Source organism: Ornithorhynchus anatinus, chromosome 4, assembly GCF_004115215.2.
Source record: "Ornithorhynchus anatinus isolate Pmale09 chromosome 4, mOrnAna1.pri.v4, whole genome shotgun sequence".
Classification (NCBI taxonomy): domain Eukaryota; kingdom Metazoa; phylum Chordata; class Mammalia; order Monotremata; family Ornithorhynchidae; genus Ornithorhynchus; species Ornithorhynchus anatinus.
The window spans coordinates 82465158-82481833 of record NC_041731.1 but is presented as its reverse complement, the minus strand read 5'-3'; the positions used below and the strand labels follow the sequence as shown (position 1 = coordinate 82481833).

At 44.3% G+C, this 16676-nt stretch overlaps 1 protein-coding gene across 3 annotated transcripts in view; it reads right to left on the bottom strand.

The window, feature by feature from the left end:
* HENMT1 (HEN methyltransferase 1) overlaps positions 1 to 16395 on the bottom strand; it is a 41725-nt gene extending 25330 nt beyond the window's left edge. For 2 of the 3 annotated variants that reach the window (XM_029063908.2, XM_039911847.1), the window contains exons 1-4: positions 16290 to 16395; positions 14170 to 14352; positions 3790 to 3910; positions 1271 to 1383 (exon numbers count right to left, since the gene is read on the bottom strand). In XM_029063908.2, coding sequence (XP_028919741.1) covers positions 1271 to 1383; positions 3790 to 3900 — 224 coding nt within the window. In that variant the 5' untranslated portion in view covers positions 3901 to 3910; positions 14170 to 14352; positions 16290 to 16395. The remainder of the gene's footprint in view (positions 1 to 1270; positions 1384 to 3789; positions 3911 to 14169; positions 14353 to 16289) is intronic. The other variant, XM_029063909.2, reaches the window with a different exon arrangement.
* Positions 16396 to 16676: the final 281 nt, after the last annotated feature.

Genomic DNA, 16676 nt, shown 5'->3' with positions numbered 1-16676 from the left:
CTTGATGTACACAACTTCATTGCAGTACTCACACTCTGTCACCTCATGCATGTGCACACCCATTTTTACATATGCTCCTTCTAATTGTGCTGATTTGCAGGTGCTCAATAAATACCACTGATTGATTTGTGGATAACATTCTATCAAGACAGACATGTGTGGTGGATAAACACTCCCTAATTCTGTAATAGAATTCCAACCAAATCATGAAAGGAAAACACAGGCTCCCTGCCAAAAATGGCTGTACATTCCTTCGGAGGAAATTTTTTAAAAACCCACGTGGAAAAAAATCAACCAATTTACTCTAGACAACAGCCTATCCCATTTATTTCAAAGCCAGAAAACAAATTGCATAAAGGAACCCAACAGTTATGCAACTGGTACAAAGGTCCTACCCTTTGAAGAAACAGGTGAAAGGATCAAAGTTTAAAATTCAGGCTGCCATGATGGTATCTGAGCTATAAAAACACAATACTTTCCATTCCTATAATATGTCTTTGTTATTTCAGTGCAAAAATGTGGCTCAAATACGTACTGACCGTGGATAGCAGAGTACAGTTTTTTCAAATTATTTTCACTTAAGGAAATTATAAAATTATACTTATAAAAGTTTTGCAATTTAAATATACAAGTGCAACACAAAGCATATTTATCAAGGTAAAATATCAGATTAGGAAACAGTTATTAAATTCTATACTCTGAACATATAGCAGAATGAAACTGTTTAAGACAAATATAAATTGAAATACAACTGAGAATACTGTAGCATGTTAATTATGTCATTTGTTAAGCACTAACTATGTGCCAAGCACTGTATTAAGCACTAGGGTAGATAAGAATTAAATCAGGTCAGATGCAGTCTCTGATCCACATGGGATAAACAATCTAGAGAAGAGGGAGAACGGTTATTGAATCACTTTCGGTGACTGAAGATTAATACTGTTGATAAGAAATGTCAACACTTCAAATTTTAAGCATTCAATTTTAAGAGGTAGATGTACTAAAAAATTATATTTATTAATCAATCTTAACAATACCTCCATTAAGTTGGTTCATGTTGCTCCATTTTACGATGAAGAAATTCAGAGACCATGCAAATCGACCTTCTTAGGGAAAGCTCAATTTCTATAATTCTCCTAATCTTCTAAATACAAACCTTTACAAAATAAAAGCCTTCTCCCTCATCTCAATAATGAAAAGTCCTGTACACCACTAAGTTGGACTAAATAAACAGTCCTCTTTCAGAAAGGTAATTACAAAAGTGCTTTACATTTTCTCCTTCAACACATTCTCACAGATATCCAATCCGGCAAGCACCTCGATGCAACTGCAGAATTTCAGCATCCACAATAGTGAACAGTCGGCACATCCTAAGTCTGCAACCTGTAAATTAAAAAAAGAAATGGAACCATGTCATTCTTTATTTTTAAAAGCTATCATCACATAGTTTCCTGTTCAGATAAAAGAAGTCCAAACATGAAGGCTTGGGGCTAGAAGTAGAAGTTAACAAGACGTAAATCAGATTCCTAATGAAACTCTGTTATCTTTTAAACAAGGAAAAAAGATGAATTAGCATTAAATGATAAAAACAAGTTGGAGATGGCTTGTAATATCAAAGGAAAATCAAGCATTTTTTTCTATAACTGAGGCTTGACTTCTCCCTAGGAAACTAAGAGCTTTCTGAGACATTCAAGACTCATAAATCTCATAAATATTGCCCATTGTGTCTGTAACTGTCGTACACTGATTTGAAATGCCATAAGGCAAAAAAAACTGCAGTAGTTCATTTTCCTTAACATGGCTACCTCAAGATATTTTTCTTTAAATGAGGATGAATAAAGAATAGGAGCAAGATTAAATATCACTAGTATTATAATACTGAGATGAATATGAAAAGATAAAGTACCTCAGGAGATTGGTAATGGATGTGGATGACATAAATGACCAATTCATATTTAGAACAGGTTTGCAGTATGTCAAGAACTGATGGTCTTGGTAAACATCTTCTGACCTGAGGAACTACATCATGATCTCGATTTCGTTTCCAAAAGAGGTATGCAGTGCAAAGCCAACAGGAAATCTGAAAATGTGGCAGTTACACTACATAATATACCCGTTTATTATAATGTGCATTCATTAGCTTACTTCTGTGGACTGAGGTGATTTGAGGTTGTCATCGATGCCTCAGTATTTCTGTCAATTTTATTTTCCAAGTATTTTCTTGCTAGGCCTTGGGTCACACCTCAGCAATAAGTTTGTCATGTGGTGTGAAAATAACTCAGTGCCTATGCAAAAATGGGGTGAGCAGGCTGACAACTACAAAGGGACGAGGGCTGGTGCCCAGGATGAAGGCGTCAGCCTTCTATCTGACACCACAGCATCCCGGAGGTAATGAGGAAGGCGATTAGGAAGCCAGGAGTGGGACGGGGAAGAGGAAGAGTTCAAGAAGAGCAGCAAACCTCAGCTCTGGCCCGGTGAGCAGGCTCAGAGACCTTATCTCCCGAGTCTACAGCTCACCTTTCCACTTATCTCTCAGGAGCTTGCAGCTTTCCAACGATAAGAGGGAACTAGAAGACCTCCATTGGGCCTCTGGGGTGCGAGGCCCTGGCCCCCCACAGGCTTATGGCTCTTGCCGAACTACTCAGGGGACGTAGCAGATAAGGGCAATAGGCCAGCAGCAGCAACGGCAATTCTTGTGAAACCTCGTGTTAAGGAAATCTCATGCACAAGCATCAAACTCAAAAACACAGAGTAAGGTTGAACTGAATTCTGTCTAAAGAAGGTGACAAAAACAGTTGCAAATGATGAAATGGCAAGGGAATATCTGAGCTCACAAGGGAATATCTGGGCTCACAACTGCACCCGTTGCTGACTCAAAGTCAGATAAGAGGTGTCGCTGATGGAAGCGCCAAGCTCTGAGACAGACTACATGAAACTGCTTGGCAGAACACGTCCGACCTTATTGTGCCCATTACTTCTGTAGAGCCAGTCCCGCTCCAGCATTAACTATACTACAAAGTACAGTATAGTTAGTACACAAGACTAAATTGAAGGATGAATTTTTCAGTTCAGAAACCTGGACCTTTCTGATATGTCTGCTTGGCAAGCAATTTGGGACTTTATCAGACAATGACTCAGACGTCAAAACAAAATATACTCACTTCTCCTATAACATCCTTGAGGAAGCCGGATTTATGGAAAATGTGGGTCAAAATATGAGTTTGATATTTTCAGTGTCACGCACTTGTTTATAACCATAACTGCTATCTATTCTATCAAGATAGATGTGCACTGTTGAAAGAAAATTCTGTAATTCCCTAACAATATGCACAATATGCACTCCAAACTGCTGAGTGATAACATGTATTATGAAAGTTTTAAAACTCTCTTCTCTTACCAAAAACAAGCACTAATGAGATAATACTAAGAAATGGGACTGTGGAATAATGTCCAGAAAACTATCTGACTCTAGAAGCTCAGTTGATATTTCTGAATGCTTATAAGGTACGCAATGCAATATTTTTGGCACATATTAGACATTTGGTAAAGTTCTTGCTCTTGATTTATTTTCACTTGGTGATTTATTTTTCTTACTCAATTCAACTAAACCAACTTGGCATAACTGAAAATGGGAACACTGTCCCAAATATAACCAAACTCTCTGGAGTTGTGGTACTGGAGTAATTATCATTTATTGCTACACAATTTCACATTTTTCTGCAATACTGTATCTACATTAGAGTTTATCTTCCCCTAAAAAACTTAGATATTTGAAAAAGAAATACCAACCTTTTTGGGTTTGTGCTTTACTACTAAATCTTTAATAAACTGGTATCGCTGCTTGTATAATGGAGGAATGAACTTAATTATCTCTCCATCTCGATGATTTTTATCAACCATATTGTCAATACTGAAAGTTAAAAAAAAAAGTTATTTTTCTAAATAAATTCAGGATCTCAGAAAACAAATTACATTTTGCTCTTATCTCTCTCAGTTGATTATAAAATGACTACAAATTCTTGCCCATTGTGAGCCTAGTATTGGTTTAAATATATTAAGAGTTGTGTTAAAACATCCTTCCTACTCTTTCACAAGACTCTTTTTGCTGCTTCTTTCAATAGTGACTTTCAATAGTTTACTAATTTGAACCTTTACCTCAAGTAGATTTTATTAATCTCATACCTTTAATAGAATCTATTGAAAGTCTGAGTGCCGAACACTGTACTGACCACTTGGGAAAGTACAGTAAATATACATATACCTGCCCTCAAAGAATTTACAATCCACAGACCTAGACGCTATCAGTTTTGATATTTGACTAATTCTCATTATTAATTTTACTCCAGGTATAGTAACAAAATATGCAGAAAAGTGATATTAAACAATCAAATGGAAAAGAGGTTCCATGAAGAAATAATTGGGTATAGTCTAGAGACAAAGGAAATTTTAATAATTGTTCAGTGTATGAAGGGGTTTTATGACGATGCTCACTATCCTCTGAGGATTAAACTAAATGAGGAAATAATTTCAATTAAAGCATGATAGATTTTGATTGGGTTGCCTAGTATGATAGTAGGTTGTGTAAAGCCTAGTAGTAGAATTTAATAACTGTGGTATTTCTTACTATGTTTCAAGCAATGTACTAAACACTTGTGTAGATACAAGATAATCGGGTCCCACGCTGAGCTAACAGTCTGACGAGGGAGAATAGGTACTGAATCTTCATTTTGCTGATAAAGGAACTGAAGCACAGGGAAGTTACGTGACTTATCCGAGGTCATACCGCAGAGAAGAAGTGCTCAATAAATACGACTGAATGAGTGAGGAGGTGGATTAGAACCTAAATCCTAAAGGACCTCAATGTTGATGAATAGGTCACCAACGATCTCCTTCTTGACAAATCCAATGGCCTCCACTCCATCCTAATTCTCCTCGACCTCTCAGCTGCCTTTGACACTGTGACACCACCCCCTTCTCCTGGAAACGTTATTCAATCTTGGTTTCACTGACTCGGTCCTCTCCTAGTTCTCCTCTGATCTCTCTGGCCATTCATTCTTAAGTCTCCTTTGCGGGCTCCTCCTCCCCCTCCCATTCCCTAACTGTAGGGGTTCCTCAAAGTTCAGTTCTTGGTCCCCTTCTATCCTCCATCTACCCTCACTCCTTTGGAGAACTCATTCGCTCACATGGCTTCAACTACCATTTCTATGTAGATGACTCCCAAATCTGCATCTTCAGCCCTGATCTTCTCCCTCTTCGCAATCTTGCATTTACTCCAGCCTTCAAGAAATCTCTACTTGGATGTCCTGCCATCACCGTAAACTTGAGTCTAAATCAGAACTCATCTTCCTACCCAAATCCTATCCTTCCCCTGGCTTCCCCATCACTGTAGACAACACTACCATCCTTCCTGTCTCACAAGCCCTTAACCTTGGTGGTATTCTTGACTCTTTCTTTCAACCCACATATTCAATCCATCACTAAATCCTGTTGGTTCAACCTTCATATCGCTAAAATCTGCCCATTCCTCTCCATCCAAACTGCTAGCACGTTAATTCACTTATCCATCCTATCCCACCTCAATTTCTGTATCAGCCTCCTTGCTGACCTCCCAGCCTCCTGTCTCCGGCCCCCCCCCCCCCCCCCGTCCACACTTCACTCTGCTGCCTGGATCACTTTTCGAGAAAAATATTCAGGCCATGTTTTCCCACTCTTCAAGAGCCTACAGTGGTTGCCCATCCACCTCCACATCAAACAGAAACTCCTTATCGTCGGCTTTCAAGCGCTCGGTCACGATGGCCCCTCCTACCTCATCTCCCTACTTTCCTTCTACAACCCAGACCGCACACTTTGTTCCTCTAATGCTAATCTTCTCACTGTGCCTCCATCTCGTCTATCTTGCCACCAACCTCTGGCCCACATCCTGCCTCTGGCCTGGAATGCCCTCCCTCTTCAGATCCAAGACAATTACTCTCCCCACCTTCAAAGTCTTATTGAAGGCACATTTCCTCCAAGAGGCCTCCCCTGATTAAGCCCTCTTTTCCTTTTCTTCAACTCCCTTCCATGTCACACCCTGACTGGCTCCCTATATTTATTACCCATCCCAGTCCTACAGCACTTATGTATACATTCATTCATTCAATAGTATTTATTGAGCACTTACTATGTGCAGTGCACTGTACTAAGCGCTTGGAATGTACAATTCGCACATATTATAGAAAAGCAATGTGACAGTGGAAAGAGCACAGGCTTGGGAGTCAGAAGTCGTGAGTTCTACTCCTGGCTCCGCCACATGTCTCTGTGTGATTTTGGGCAAGTCACTTCACTTCTCTGTGCCTCAGTTACCGCATCTATAAAATGGGGATTAAGACTGTGAGTCCCACGTGGGACAACCTGATAACCTTGAATTTATCCCAGCACTTGGAAGAGTGCTTGACACATAGTAAGCACTTTATAAAAACCATCATTATTATATCTGTAATTTATTTATTTACATTAATGTCTGTCTCCCCCTCAGACTGTAAGTTCATTGAGGGAAGGGACTGTGTCTGTTATAGTGTTATATTGCACTGTCCCAATTTCTTAGTAGAGTGTCCTGCACACAGTAAGCGCTCAATAACTACAACTTACTGAGTAGAACCCAGGTCCTCTGGATCCACGCCCGTACTATTTCCACTAGGCATGCTGATGTGCATAGCACTGTACTAGATGCTGGGGAAAATACACAGATGTGAAATAGTCACTGTCCCTGGCTCCTTAGGAGCTTACAATCTAAGACCTAGCAGGGAGGAGGTTGGCAACAGACACAATAAGGCAAGTTGAAATGAAACTATGAGAATAAATTTGTCAGGAGCAGCAGGATTTCAGGCTCCTCACAACTCAGACTAACAATCACGGAAACCACTACTGCAGTTTTCTCAGTGTTCTAAATGGAGAAAACGTTGAAGAAGTTGTTAAGAATCCTTCTGGGACGGTGTAGGGGTGATAGAAAAAAACTCGGCAACTAGCTGGGTAAAGAACCAAATAGACTACAAAAAATGTTATGGAATCCCTATCCCTGAAGGATGACTATTCATCATCATCATCACCAATATTTACTGAGCCCCAATTATGTGCCCATTATTGAACTAGGCACTTCGATCTGGGCATGTCACTCCCCTTCTTAAACAACTCCAGTGGTTGCCTATCAACCTCCACTCCATACAAAAACTCCTCACTCTAGGCTTCAAGGCTCTCCATCACCTTGCCCCTTCCTACCTCTCCTCCCTTCTCTCTTTCTACCACCCGCCCCGCACGCTCTGCTCCTCCGCCGCCCACCTCCCCACCGTCCCTCGGTCTCGCCTATCCCGCCGTCGACTCCTGGGTCACGTCCTCCCTCGGTCCTGGAACGCCCTCCCTCCTCACCTCCGCCAAACTGATTCTCTTTCCCTCTTCAAAACCCTACTTAAAACTCACCTCCTCCAAGAGGCGTTCCCAGACTGAGCTCTTCTTCTCCCTCTACTCCCTCTGCCATCCCCCCTTTACCTCTCCGCAGCTTAACCCTCTTTTTCCCCCATTTCCCTCTGCTCCTCCCCCTCTCCCTTCCCATCCCCACAGCACTGTACTCGTCCGCTCAACTGTATACATTTTCGTTACCCTATTTATTTTGTTAATGAATTGTACATCGCCTTGATTCTATTTAGTTGCCATCGGTTTTTAAGAGATGTTCTTCCCCTTGACTCTATTTATCGCCATTGTTCTCGTCTGTCCGTCTCCCCCGATTAGACTGTAAGCCCGTCAAACGGCAGGGACTGTCTCTATCTGTTGCCGACTTGTTCATCCCAAGCGCTTTGTACAGTGCTCTGCACATAGTAAGCGCTCAATAAATACTATTGAATGAATGAATGAATGAACACTTGGGAGGGCAGAAAAGCAGAAGACATATATTGTAAAAGCACTACAAGACTGAAACACCAATAAAGCTGCAGTTAATGCTGCTTTCCCTTTGCTATTAGGCTGCTCTTAAACACTTCTACTGGTTTTTCCCCTCATATTATGGCTAATTGAGTAATCTCTAAACCATTACAAAAAGTCACTAAACACAGAAACTAGAGTCACAAGGGAGCTAATCAGTCAATGATAATGAGTGTTTACTGTGTGCAGAGCACTGTACTAAGCATTTGGGAGCGTACAATAGAGTTGGTAGCAACGTTCCCTGCCCACAAGGAGCTAACATTCTAAAGGGGGAGACAGACGTGAATATAAAGACATGTCCACAGGTGCTGAAAGCAGGATGAAGACCCGCTGTAAAGACAACACAGAAAGGGGAAGGAGTAAGGGAAATGCAAGCTTAGGCATGGAAGACAAGACTTCTTGGAGGAGATAGGACCTTAATTAGGTTTCATAGGTGGGGAGAGTGGTGATCTGTTGTATATGAAGGAAGAGGGGATTCCAGGCCAGAGGGAGGATTTGGGCAAGGCTCCTCTGCAAAATAGAAGAGATTAAGTTAACATTGAGTAGATTGCCATTAGGATGAGGGCTGGTTTGAGGGCTAGTTTGTAGTAAGAAATCAGTGAGTTCAGGAGAGAAGCAGCGTGGCTTAGTGAAAAGAGCCCAGGCTTGGGCGTCAGAGGTCGGGGGGTTCTAATCCCAGCTCTGCCCCTTGTCAGCTGTGTGTCTTTGGGCAAGTCACTTAACTTCTCTGTGCCTCACTTACCTCATCTGTAAAATGGGGATTATGACTTTGAGCCCCACGAGGGACCCTGATTAGCCAGTGCTTAAAACAGTGCTTGGCACACAGCAAATGCTTAACAAATACCATTATTATGCTTATTATTAGGAGGGAGGATAGGGAGAGCTGATCGAGTGCTTTAAAGCTGATGGCAAGGAGTTTTTGCATAATGGATGGGCAACCAACTGGAGGTTCCAGAGGAGTAGGGAGATGGGGACAGAATGATTTTTGTAGAAAAATTATTTGGGCAACAGAGTGAAGTATGAACTGGAGAGGGGACAGTTAGGAGGCAGGGATGTCAGCAAGGAAGCTGATGTGGTAATCAAGGTGGGATAGAAGTGCTTGGATCAGCAGAGTAGCAATTTGGGTGGAGAAATAGTAGATAAGTCATGTCAGCAAGGAGGCTGATGCAGTAGTCAAGGCAGGATATGATAAATGCTTGGATCAGCATAGTAGCAGTTTGGGTGGAGAAATATTAGATAAGTCAGTGGTATTTACTGAGCACTCACTGTGTGCAGAACACTGTGCTTAATGCTTGGGATACAGAGTTAGCAGATGTGTTCCCTGCCCAGAAGGAGCTTACAGTCTAGAGAGGGAGACAGTATTAAAAATAAATTACAGATATGTTCGTAAGTGCTTGGAGCTGAGAAAAGGGTTTCAAGTGCTCAAAGGACATGGCTAAGTGCATGCTCGGTACAGGAGGGAAGAAGGATTAGGGCAAAAGAGGGCTTAGTTACGGAAGGCCTCAGAGGAGACGTGATTTTAATAAGGTTCTGAAGGTGGGGCGTGTGGTGGTCTATCACATATGGAGGTTAGAAAGAGGATGTGGGAAAGGGGTTGGTGGCAAGATAGAAGATATCGAGGTAGAGTAAGTTGGCATGAGAGGAGAGAAGTGTGAGAACTGGTTCTAGTCCTAGAAAATCAGTGAGGTGAGGTAAGAGGGGGCACAAACTGATTGAAGGCTTTAAAACGGATGGTAAGGAATTCTTATTCGATGCAGAGGCAGGTGGGCAGACACTCGAGGTCCTTGAGAAATGGAGAGATGTGGACTGAAGGAGTTTTTTTTAGAAAAATGATCAGGGCAGCAGAGTGAAGTATGGACCAGAGGGGGAGAGCTAGGAGGCAGGGAAATAAGCGAGGAGGCTGATGCAGTAGTCAAGGTGGGATAGGATAAGTGCTTGGATCAGTTCAGTAGCAGTTTAAATGGAGAGGAAAGGGTGGATTTTAGCAAGATGATGGTAGAACCAACAAGATTTGGTGACAGGTTGAAAATATGGGTTGAATGAGAGATGTGTTGAGAACAATGCCATGGTTTGGGGCTTGAATAATAATAATAATAATGTTGGTATTTGTTAAGCGCTTACTATGTGCAGAGCACTGTTCTAAGCGCTGGGGGAGATACAGGGTAATCAGGTCGTCCCACGTGAGGCTCACAGTTAATCCCCATTTTACAGATGAGGTAACTGAGGCACAGAGAAGTTAAGTGACTTGCCCACAGTCACACAGCTGACAAGTGGCAGAGCTGGGAGTCGAACTCATGACCTCTGACTCCGAAGCCCAGGCTCTTTCCACTGAGCCACGCTGCTTCCCTAATAAAAGGAGAGTGGTGTGTATGGTGATGGGAAAGACAGAAGGAGAAAAGGGTTTGGGTGGGAAGAACTATGTTCTGAACACAGTTTGAGGTGTCAACGGGACATCCAGGAAGAGACGTTCTGAAGTCAGGAGGAAATGAGACCGCAAAGAAGTAGAAAAGCCAGGGTTGGAAATGCAGATTTGGGAATCATCCACGTGGAGAAGGTAGGTGAAGCCATGGGAGAGAATGAGTTCTCCAAGAAAGTGGGAGTAGATGGAGAAGAGGAGACAAAGAACTGAGCCTCCAGGGCCTTCCACTGTTAAGGATGGGAAGTAGAGGAGGAGCTTGCAAAATAGACTGCAAATGAGTTGCCAGAAATAGGAGGGGGGAACGGGGAGAGGACAGTGTCAGTGAAACCAAGGCTGGATATCGTTTCTAGTGTCAGAGGCAACTGAGAAGTCACGGATTAGGATTCACTCATTCATTCAATAGTATTTGAGTGATTACTGTATTAAGCGTTTGGGAGAGTACAATACGAGAATAAACAGATAGATTCCCAGCCCACAACAAGCTTACAGTCTAGAGGGTTGGAGACAGACATCAATATAAATAAATTACAGATACATATGTAAGTGCTTTGGGGTTGGGAGGAGGGAAGAACAAAGGAAGCAAATCAGGGTGATGCAGAAGGGAGAGGGAGAAGAGGAAAGGAGGGGCTTAGTTAGGGAAGGCCTCTAAGAGGAGATGTGCCTTCAATAAGGTTTTGAAGGAGGGGAGAATAATTATCTATCGCATTTGATGAGGAAGGAGGGCATTCCAGGCCAGAAGCAGGAGGTGGGTGAGGGGTCAGTGGTGAGATAGGCAAAATCGAGGCACAGTGAGAAGGTTAGCATTAAAAGAGTGATGTGTGGGGGCTGGGTTGTAGTCGGAGAGTAGTGAGATGAGGTAGGAGGGGCCGAGATGACCAAGTGCTTTAAAGCCGATGATAAAGAGTTTCTGTTTGATGTGGAGGTGGATGGGCAACCACTGGAGTTTTTTAAGGAGTGGGGTGACATGTCCGGAACGCTTTTGTAGAAAAATGATCTGGGAGTGGGGAGAGGCAGGAGAATACATTAAAGGGCTTCTGATTTGACAAGGAGGTCATTGATGATCTTAGAGAAAACAGTTTCCATGGAGTGAAGGGGGTGGAAACCAGATTGGAGGGGATCAAGGAGAAAATTGGAGAAAAGGAAGTGGAGGCAGCAGGTGTACACAGCTCGCTCAAGGAGTCTGAAGAGGAACAGTGTGGGGGGATGGGTCGAAACTGGGGGGAGCTGTGGGGTCCACGGAGGGTATTTTTTAGGATAGGGGATACATAAGCATGTTTCAAAGGGGGTAAGAAGCCGTTGGAAAATGAACAGTTGAAGATAGTGGTCTGGGAGGGGAGGAGGGGTATGTGTTTTGATAAGATGTGAAAGGATGGGGTCACAGATACAAGTGGAGACGGTACATTTTGAGAGGTGAGAGATCTTCTCTTGGGATACTGTCGGGAAAGTTGGAAGAGTCAGAGAGAGCGCAGGAGGAGGGAGGGCCTGGAGAGGAACAAGGGAGATTTTAGGGAGGTCACGCCCGATAGTTTCATTTTTGACAATAAAGTACATAGCCAGGCCATTAGGGGAAAGGGATGAAGAGGTGAGGGAGCGGGGGTTTGGAAAGGGAGTTAAGCAACTGGAACAGCTGGCTCAGCAATGGGTATTGGAGTCAATAAAGATGGAAAGTTGTTGGGCAGAGGAGGACAGAATTAAAGCAGGTGAGGGAGAAGGATGGGGTCAATCGATCAGTAGTGTTTACAGACCGTTTAAGGTGTGCAGAGCATTGTATTAAGTGCTTGGGAGAGTAAAATATAACAGAGTTGGGAGATGTGTTCCCTGCCCATAAAGGGTAGCCAAGTGTCTAGATCTCCACCAGCTTGGTTCTGCAGCTCGAGCAGAGAAGCTGAGGAAACGTATTGTGGAGATGATCCCGGATTGCAGGGTAGTGGTATGAGATTGGCAGAGAGACGGGGAGTAAGGGAGTTGAGTTCAGTGGAAAGGGAGTGAGGAAGGTTTCGATTTGTGCAGAGAAGGTAGTTTGCATGAAGGCAAATGGGGCAGGACGACACTAGACAACTAACTGGAGAGGGTCAAAAGGTAGGAGGTCTCTGTGTCGATCAGACAGATTTGTGGGGAGTGGCTGTGAGAAAGAAAAGTCAGGTGAGGAAGCTGTGGTCGGATGGAAAGACTTCAGAGTTGGTAAAGGTACAGATTGTACAGTGACTAGAGATCATGAGATCAAGCCTGCGTCCAAGCTGGTGAGTGGGTGAAGTGGAGTGGAGCAGAGAGCGAGAGGAAGGGGACAGTGGAAGGGTCATCAAGGACATCCACAGAGATACTGAAGCCCCCGAGGCTCGATGTAGGGATGGAGTAAGAGGAGGAATGTGAGAAAAAGGATCAAAATGGTTCAGAAAGTTACAAAAGGGTCCTAGGGAGTGGTAGATGATTGATTCTATTTATCTTGATATCTTGATTCTATTTATTGCTATTGTTCTTGTCTGTCTCCCCCAGTTAGACTGTAAGCCCATCAAAGGGCAGGGACTGTCTCTGTTACCGATTTGTCCATTCCAAGCACTTAGTACAGTGCTCTGCACATAGTAAGCACTCAATAAATACTATTGATTGAATGAATAGATGCCAGAAAAACATTGAGAGATGTAAGAAAAACCAAACAGGCACAGGAGAATGACGAAAAACAGAAGGGGAACTGTAGTAGAAAGAAGTCGGGGAGACAGAAGCCAGAAGAGAGCGAAAGGCAGATAGGACACAGATATATCACTGAAAGGGGTCGAAATGCTTCCACACTGCCCATGAGAGAAGAGGCTCTCACCCCTCCCTGAGGTGATCGAGCCAGAAGTTTACCCATTTTGGTGAACTAGAGCTCCACCTCGCTTGCTATAATGGGCAGAGTGGGTAACAACTACCCAACCCAAAACACTAAAGGGATAAAGCAAATGGCTTTGCCTTCCAGTCCCAGTTCTGGGATGAGAATGGAGTGCGGATATTGATTTTGCCATTCAACTGTACTTCGAATTTATAGAACACTTTCAATTTCTCAAACCACTTTCACCTCAATTCCATCTTAGAACAACATTCTGTGTGATTTTACTGACCCTACCTTGAAATGGGGAATGATGCTATTCCCATTTGTTAGCGTTGTGGGTCTAGATGTTAGCTGTTTCTGGGTTTAACTTTCCCTCTAGGTGGCAAACTTCTTGTGAACAAGGATTCCTTACATCTTTAAATTATATATCATAAATAATAATAATAAATTATTCATATTAATTCTCTCCCTCCTCTAGACTGTAAATTCATTGTGGACAGGGAACATGTCTGACAACTCTGCTGTATTGTACTCTCTCCGGCACATGGTACAGTGCTCTGCACATAGTAAGCACGCAATAAATACCACTGATTGATCGATATATTACCAAGCACACAGAATGTTACACAAAAAGCAAATGCTCATCAAATGGGTACAAAGAGATAAAGATTAAGTCAAGGCAAATCGAGACCCCTGGCTTCCTGATTACGACCCATACAATTCGCACTATACTACATAGCCGTGTTTGAGTTGAAATCATTTCTACACATTTAAAAATCCTGATGGAAAGTTTACTTCGAAATCGTTTTGACTGAACTACTCAGTTTACAAATACCGATTTCCAAATCCACACCCAAAAATTAACGTACCTGCTAAAACGCTACCTGTCATGGACAATGAAAATACTAAACTCTCCTAATCAAGCTTTAAAATAGAGTTCAAACCCACTTTTCCCCTTTGCTCTCTCCACTTCTGCGTGTTATTCTTTCCTTACCTTTCTGCCCTCAACTCGGATCAAGAGCTGATTTTTTTTTTCTAGCGAAGGATGAAAATTGGGTTTGTGAAGATTGAGAGTGATGCAGAACTAATGAGCTCCCTTCGGAGCAAGGAGTACAGGGATTAGATCCATGATCGACTTTATTGCTGCTATGTGCAATTCTCCCAGGGACAGCTTGTCCTACAAGGAAATGCATAAAATGCAGGTTGGGCGTTCCCACAAAAACCACAAGATTGACCAAAGGTGTTAACGCTCAGGTACTCTGACCTCAGTAGAGAGAGATCTCCGTGTGTGATCCCCATCACACAAACGCTGTTTGGGGAATACATATCTACCAACTGTTGGAGTGTGCTCTCCCAAGCACTCGACACAGCTCTGCACATAGTAAGTGCTCAATAAATACGACTGATTAAACCAGGAGCTTTAAGGGCGGAGAGAGGCCGCCTTTTCTGGAGCAAACCTCCAGAGGGAAATGGAGGGCATAGCTGAGTTTAGCCACAGTGTGAGCAAGGAGGAGGTCTCGACCCCCAGGTCAACATTGCTGGCAGTGAAATCGGGTTGTCGCAATAATAGCCAACAGACAACGGCCTTGCTTGAGGTTTGGCCAGTCCACAAGGGAGCCGGGCAACTAACCGTTGGCTCACCTCTTCGCAGAAAGGCCGGCACGCAGAAATAAAGGTGTCCTCGCAGATATTTCCTGGCCTGGGACCTATGGAAGGGTGGAGGACCGGGGGAATAGGGAGAGGAGGAGGAAGAGGGGAAGGAGGCGGACACCACTATTATATATAGAAGCAACGTGCCTTAGTGGAAAGAGCCCAGGCTTGGGAGTCAGGGGTCATGGGTTCTAATCCCAGCTCCACACTTGTCAGCTGTGTGACTTAGAGCAAGTCACTTCCCTTCCCTGGGCCTCATCTTAAAATGGGGATTAAGATTGGGAGCCTCAATTGGGACCACCTGGTAAACTTGCATCTCCCCCAACACTTGGAACAGTGCTTGGCACATAGTAAGCGCTTAACAAACACCATCAATGAGGGTTTGAATAGTGGGAGAGAGATTGGGATTAGAGGGGGGTAAATCAGAGAAGCAGCATGACAGTGGAAAGAGCCCGGGTTTGGGAGTCGGAGGTCGTAGGTTCTAATCCCTGCTCCGCCGCTTGCCAGCTGTGTGACTTTGGGCAAGTCACTTCACTTCTCAGTGCCTCAGACCTCATCCGTGGGGATGAAGCCTGTCCCCACGGGGGACACCCTGATCACCTTGTATCCTCACGTGGGGCAACCTGATGACCCTGTATCTACCCCAGCGCTTAGAACAGTGCTCAGCACACAGTAAGCACTTAACACATACCAACATTATCATTATCCCCCAGCGCTTAGAACAGTGGTTTGCACATACTAAGAACTTAACAATCAGCATGGCTCAGTGGAAAGAGCCCCCGCTTGGGAGCCAGAGGTCATGGGTTCAAATCCCGGCTCTGCCAATCGTCAGCTGTGTGACCGTGGGCAAGTCACTACACTTCTCTGGGCCTCAGTGACCTCATCTGGAAAATGGGGATGAAGACTGTGAGCCTCGCGTGGGACCACCTGATCACCTTGTATCCCCCCAGCACTTAGAACAGTGCTCTGCACGTAGTAAGCGCTTAACAAATTTTACTGCCATTGTTCTCGTCTGCCTGTCTCCCCCGATTACCTGTAAGCCCGTCAAAGGGCAGGGACTGTCTCTGTTGCCGACTTGTCCATTCCAAGCGCTTAGGCCAGTGCTCTGCACATAGTAAGCGCTCAATAAATACAAATTGAATAAACAAATACCAAACACCTCCATTATTATTATCTACACGGGGGGGGGGCAGCTAGAGTCATTTAAGTGGATGAGCTCCCTGAAAAAGAAAAGGAGGGGAGGAAGAGGAGAATAATAATAATAATAATATGTAATATTATTATTATATAGAACAAGAGCGACGGGCTGAACGAGGTCAAAGTGGCCACAGCCTTGCAGCCACCCACTCCCTCCTCCAGGCCACAAGGACCTGCTGTTTGGACAACCCCCCGCCCACAGCTTTCCCCAGCCCGATTTCCCAGTGCCCACGGGTGTTGAGGTACTTATCGTCCACTTTTCCTTACTTTTAGTTTCCGGCTCGTCCCTATTTTTCCTATCCTTTGCTCCTCCCCTCTTCCCTTCCCCCGCCGCCCAGGGACCGGCCGCAGAGGCCCGGGGCTCGCGCATGCGCGCCCGCCGTTTCCCTGGCGGCCCCTCGGACGGTCCCCGCCCTCCCCGGCTGGGCGCCTGCGCATTGGCGCTGGCGCGAGGACGGCTGCCGTTGGCGCCCCCGCCGTGGCGGCCAATCAGAGAGCGAGTTGGGCAGGGCCCGCGAGGGAGGGGTGAAGAAGGCCGAGGGCCCTGTGGCCCTCAGTGCGCCGCCATTTTTATTCATTCATTCATTCATTCCTACTGAGCGCTCACTGTGGGCACAGCCCTCGCCTAAGCAGTGTGGCTCAGTGGAAAGAGCC